The sequence below is a fragment of the Nelumbo lutea genome, chromosome 4 (assembly GCF_056320005.1).
Source record: "Nelumbo lutea isolate HS-2025 chromosome 4, American lotus-T2T, whole genome shotgun sequence".
NCBI lineage: Eukaryota > Viridiplantae > Streptophyta > Magnoliopsida > Proteales > Nelumbonaceae > Nelumbo > Nelumbo lutea.
In genome coordinates this window covers 82,303,521-82,310,000 of record NC_142687.1, presented here as the reverse complement: position 1 = coordinate 82,310,000, position 6,480 = coordinate 82,303,521, and the positions used below count along the sequence as shown (strand labels likewise).

Here is a 6,480-nt window from a genome sequence, read left to right as displayed (position 1 = left end):
TTTCTGCTCTTCAACATACTCAAACGTGGGAACTTACTACTCTCCCACCTGGTAAGCATGTTGTGGGCTGTAACTGGGTGTATACTGTAAAATACCATATGGTAGTGTGGAGCGTCTGAAAGCCAGACTTGTTGCTAAAGGTTAGTCGCAGTTGTATGGAGTGGACTACATGGAGACATTCTCTCCGGTGGCTAAGATTGGCTCTGTTCGTGTACTAATTTCCCTGGCAGTTATGTATGATTGGCCTCTGTTTCAGCTTGACATAAAAAATGCCTTCCTCCATGGTGATCTAGTGGAGGAGGTATATATGGAGCAACCACCTGGGTTTGTTGCTCAGGCGAAGGATGGTAAGGTGTGTAGATTGAAGAAGGCAATTTATGGGTTGAAACAATCGCCACATGCTTGGTTCGAAAAGTTCAGCGAAGTGGTGAAGAGTTTTGGAATGAAGCAATGCCAGGTTGATCACTCAGTGTTCAGCTATGACTCAGAAATTGGGAAGATCTTATTAGTGGTCTATGTGGATGATATTGTCATTACTGGCAGTGATAAATTGGGGATTGGCAAACTAAAGGTGTTTCTGCAAAATCATTTTCAAATAAAAGACCTTGGAACATTAAAGTATTTCTTGGGAATAGAAGTTGCCAGATCAAAACAAGGTGTAAATCTGTGCCAAAGAAAATATGTTCTTGATCTACTGGAAGAAACAGGACTGTTAGGTGCAAAACCGACTGAGACCCCTATGGAACCAAATGTTAAGTTGAACAGTGATACAGGAGAAGTATTTGAAGATCCCGGAAGGTATAGACGACTAGTGGGGAAGCTGAACTATCTGAATATCACGAGACCCGACATCTCCTTTGCAGTCAGTGTGGTGAGCCAATTCATGCAGAACCCTCGTATACCTCACTGGGATGCAGTTCTTAGAATTATAAGATATCTGAAAGGAGCTCCAGGACGTGGACTATTGTATAAACCAGGAGGAAAACTTCAAGTAGTTGGGTATACAGATACAGACTGGGCAGGCTCAATGAATGACAGAAGATCTACTACAGGCTATTGCACATTTCTTGGAGGAAATCTTGTGATGTGGAAGAGTAAAAAGCAAACGGTTGTGGCCAGAAGCAGTGCTGAAGCCGAGTATAGGGCCATGGCACAGACTACCTGTGAATTAGTGTGGTTGAGGAATCTCCTACAAGAAATTGGGTTTCACATGGATAAACCTATGAGATTGTACTGTGACAATCAAGTTGCACTCCATATCTCATCCAATCCTATCTTTCATGAGAGAACAAAGCACATAGATGTTGATTGCCACTTTGTGAGGGAGAAGGTTCTTGCTGGAGAGATAAACACAGAACATGTGGGCTCGAATGATCAGTGCGCAGATTTGTTTAGAAAAGCTCTAAGCTTAGGGAAAGTGAACTATCTATGTAACAAGCTGGGATTATATGACATATATTTACCAGCTTGAGGGGGACTGTTAAAGTGAACCGAATAGGGGTAGTTTAGTCATCTTATATTTGTTAAGTGGTTTGCTTATGTGGCAGTTTTATTAGAGACACTCTGCCCCACACTTAAGTAAGGGCAGTTTAGTCTTTGTAAATGTCATTAGAATCTAATAACTATTAAGGGGGTTGACTGAATGGGATGATCATTGAGATTTCGACAGACCCTTCTTTTCCTTCTTCTTCTTCTCTTCTTCTTCCTTCTCTTCCTGGTTCGGGTTACTGTAGCAGTATTCGAAACACTAGCAATATTCTCATGGTCAATAAACTGGCGATAATCTATAAAATCTGAAATGTCAGCAATGCTACAAGGATTAGAGTAGGAAAATCACCTAACATTAAAAATATGTTGGTGGAAGGTGACTCTAATACGGTGGTGAGATGACTAACGAACAATGGTCCAGGACCACGGCAGCACAAGCACATTTTTAAGAGAGATTAGATTTTTAGCAAGAGCACTGGATTCTACCATTCAGTGGATTCAATGATCATCAACTTGGCAGATGAACTGCCAAAACAAGGGGTGAACAGGGATCATTTATTTTTGGGATCATTAACTTGGCAGATGGGATGATGGATAGGTTACAGCAACCACCTATTTTCAAGTTTACTTGATTGTTGTACATATTTTATTCTTTATTCATTGATTCATTCTAATAAAATTTTAACTTTTACCTATCAAAAAGAGGAAAACAAACTCAGATGCAAAGCAGCATATACAAGTAATAGCCCATTTACAAGGAAAATAACAGAAAGTGTAATTTTTTCTTTTCAATGACAGTAACAGTAGTTGGCACTTGGTGCTAACATAGGGAAGTAAAACAATGATGCAATTACAATCTGTGTTGCAAGGACTCTCCTAAATGGGCAAGGTCATGCATCAGAGTCCAATAGTTCATGTATTCTTGACAACACTTCAAATAAACTATCCAAAGAAATTAGCATACCCATATTAGAAATATTTAAAATTACAGAAACAAGATCATTAAAACAATGTTATTAAGTTCCAAACCACAGTTCTGGTTTCATTTATGAAAACACAAGTGAATGAAAATGGAAGATATGTAATAAGCCAGTCAAAGTAATTCCCTCTTATAAATTGTTGATAAAGACAAAATACAAGCATCCATTGTTCTTACCGCAAACCAGCCACAGTAACTAATAAGCTCATCTGTGTCAAGGAATTTGCTCCTAAAGGCACTACCTTCCAATGCTAAAGGAACAAGCTTTAACTCTATAGGCCGTAAGAGAGCTGTCTTTTCAGCAACCTGGAGAATATGTTGACACTTCAGAAGAAAAAGTAACTATAGCAAAGCATTAAATGATGATGGGAACTTGGTTGTAACTGATGCTTTGGTCAAATAAGAAGCAATTACCCATATTTACAAATTCAGTGATAGCATATTGCCAATAAAGTAATCAAGACATTTATAGGGTTTCCCATGTAAAGCATCATTAGAAAGGAGATAGGACTTGAAATCTTTCTATGAGTAGGAATAAACAAAAAATTATCAGACCTAAGTAGGCAATAAAAATACACACATTTATAGAGTTTCCATTACCTTGGTTAGCAACACAATTTTACTGGAATCAGCATATTCCCCTATAAACACTACCAACACTATGTAGAGTAGAATATTGTAGATATTATTATAACATAAGTTGGTGACAATATTGTAGATATGTAGAGTAGCAATGTTATTGCCGACCTAATGTACATGATTACCACTTTGATCCAGCTCAATATTCATTTCAAACATGAAGCTAAATATTAGTTTTTGTTTTTCTAATAGATTATTCGGTTGATCCTGTTGGACAGTTTTGTATGCCCTTAGCTTCAATCAGAATGATGTACTTTATGAGTTTATTGTAAATGAATAAAAGTGCATATTTGATTCATGTTCCCTTGGTATGTTTCTGTGTAATACCCTTAAATTGGACACTTAATGAGACTCGTGTTAGTTTAGAATGTTCACAGCCAGTGGGTCGGTCTGGGGAGACCTATCCTGATAAGGCTGACACTGTTGTGCCACCAAGTCGGTTGGGGTGGTCTGTCTTAGCTACCAAGGTGAGACCCTAGGCACATATAGTGTAGGATTAATTGAATCTTTGAACTGGACCTGATTTCCAGTATTGCCCTGGACTTTGGAGACTAATGGGCAAAACTGGAAAGTTACACCCGACCCCTAGACTCGATTATGATACTACACTAGGTGTCGGATTGGGCTGTCTTTGATATACCATTCAGTGAGATCCTTAGCAGGGGTCAAAACCTGGGTATGTTGGGACAGTCTGAGAATTCATCTGAGTGGGTGATCATAGTGACATGATCAGCCCCTTTGTCGGACAAAGATAATGATCAGGGATGCGCTCTCACTGATGGAAACCAAGACTGCTGGTAGCCGATTTCAATTGTTGAGATTTGTTTTGCAAAATATATTTTATATGAGATATAGAAGTATATATATTGTGGTTTCTAAAATGTTTGCAAAAAGGTTTTAATTCCCGGGATCCATATAAGTGGAGAGTGCAACACTGTTCCTTGCAGCCGAGGGAGAGGTCCTCTCTTGTCGGGCAGTGTATGATCACTAAGGGCTGAGAGGTTAAGTGTAAGACCATTGAGGATAATACCTGATGGGCTAATCTTGCATCTGCCCACAGTCCCTGGGTGGTTACAAGGTGGCTTGGCCCAGGGACCACTTAGGGTAAGTGTTGGGCCCATAGAGACCCATTTGATGGGTTTCAGGGGGTGCACTGTCTTTAATAGTGTATTCGACCAGGCCTTGTAACAAAGGCTGGACCGAACCCATGTGGCTGATGTGTATATCAATGCTTGGGTCCCACGCCATACAAGGAAGCCCAACTGGGCAGCAGTTAGGAAGGTTAAGTGAGCACATAAGCTTAATGGGCCTAAAGCCCATTTCGAACTGGGCTATTTATTTAGTTAATTAAAGGGGCGAATTCTGAGATGGATTAGCAGATAGGATAGGGTCTTAATCCTATCCACTTAGAGAGTCCAGATCTGAATGTGATTCAGATCTAGAAACCTCCTAATGGGATTGGGAGAAAGCTAATCTAATCTACAGATAAGATAAGGGTTTATCCTTATCACTAGAAGAGAAGGCTGATCCAAATATGATTTGGATAAGCACCTCCTAATTGGATTAGGAGTTGATCTTTTAGGATTACAAGAGAATGAGGAGGCGGCAGCTTTTAGAGAGAGATACTCACATTCTCTTCAGAGCTGAAATCCCAGAAGAAAGATTTCTGCAATCCCTGTGAAAATCTTTCTTGCCGCCTCCTTCCTGCAGCCGCCAGACATCTAGTTTGGTCTCCAACTCTGTGGGAGAAAGCAAGATTCGATGAATCTCTCATCCCTTCAGATCCAGTAGAATCATTTGCATTTTCTATGATCTTATATTTTCTTGAACTCATTCTATCATGTAGTTCTGAATCTTAAGGTTTACAAGACAACTTCACAACATATTATTTTGTCTACATACATACATACATACATGTATATATGTATGTAAAAGAATAGTTATTACTAAAATAACTATTCTATTATTAATATTTTCATTTGTAGTTAGATATTAATGTAAATTTGATAGATTATTTATTTCATTAATGTTTATAAAATACTAATTTTTAATTTTGTTTAGACTGCATGTTGACAATAAACCTTGCAACAGATGACAAGACGCCAATAAAAGGTGGCCTAGTGACTCAAGACACCAAGCACTTAGTGACGTAGAGTTACGACTTGAGTTTGAATCATGCTAGTCGCTAGTTTTAATAGGAGATGCACATGTATCATGGTATCGGCACGCGTTAGACCGTACCATCCAATACAGTATGATACACACCAATACTCATGTATCTTGATGATACGCATGATTGGATGGGTATCGTGACAGTCGTAGTGTATCATGTACAGTGTATTTAAAAGGCGCACCTAGGCGCATGCCCTTATTTGCTAATGTTGTTCATTCATTCATTCCAATAAAATATCTTCTTAAAAGGCAATTAAAGTTATAAAATCATTATTTTTCATGTGAAAAATAAGAATTTCAAACCCTAACATAGACTTGTTCGGGCTTGCCTCAAGGGGCGTGGTACAAAGGCGACTCATAGAATCAAGAATGCAATATGTTTTACATCACATTAGCTACTTGAAGCAATGAAATCAAGGAAAAAAAAAGATTGCGAGTTTTACATGCTTTATATGTTTGATTTTATTTTTTAATTTTCATTTGAATATGCTTTACATGTTATGTTTATGTATTTTAGTTTAAGATAATTGGTTTTTTAAAACATTTATTTTAAATTTTATGTTTATATTTTTTATTAACATTATAATTAATATTTTTTATTTTTTTGCATTTTTTTAATTTTCTGACTTTTTTTTGGCTTTTTTTTGTAGTTTTGCGCCTTACTTAAAAAGGTGCACGCCTTGCCTTGCACCTTGCGCTTTTAAAATACTGATCATGTATCAATGCCTTTAGATTCGGGGCATATCATATCAATATTTTAAACCTTGTTACAAACCATCTTTGTCCCACTAGCTTACAATAGCTCTTCACATGATCCTTCCTTTATTCATTGGCTATCTAAAGAAATTGGCATCAAAAAGTCTTGCCACAAAGAGATATCCACTTGTAACCAAAGAACCAAAGAGAGAAGAAAACTGTTTTCTAGGTTGAACGAATCAAAGAAATAGAAAGAAAGGAAGAGAGAGAAGAGGAGGCGAAGAGAATTCTGGGATCCAAAAAGTTATGATTGGCAGTGCCAATCATTTGTATTTATATTAGGGTGTCCCAACTAATAATAAAAGAATATAAGATTACAAGAATGCCCTACGGCACTAAAGAACAGAACTTGTCACATAACTAACTAACAGATTTCAACACTCCCCCTCAAGTTGGGACATAGATGTCAATCATGCCCAACTTGTCACATAAATCATTGTGCCACA

The 6,480-nt window shown here is 37.8% G+C and overlaps 1 protein-coding gene across 2 annotated transcripts in view; it reads right to left on the bottom strand.

The window, feature by feature from the left end:
- EMB2458 (FtsH extracellular protease family) overlaps positions 1-6,480 on the bottom strand; it is a 90,004-nt gene that overhangs the window by 24,448 nt on the left and 59,076 nt on the right. For both annotated transcript variants that reach the window (XM_088986078.1, XM_088986077.1), the window contains exon 11: positions 2,645-2,773. In XM_088986078.1, coding sequence (XP_088842204.1) covers positions 2,645-2,773 — 129 coding nt within the window. The remainder of the gene's footprint in view (positions 1-2,644; positions 2,774-6,480) is intronic.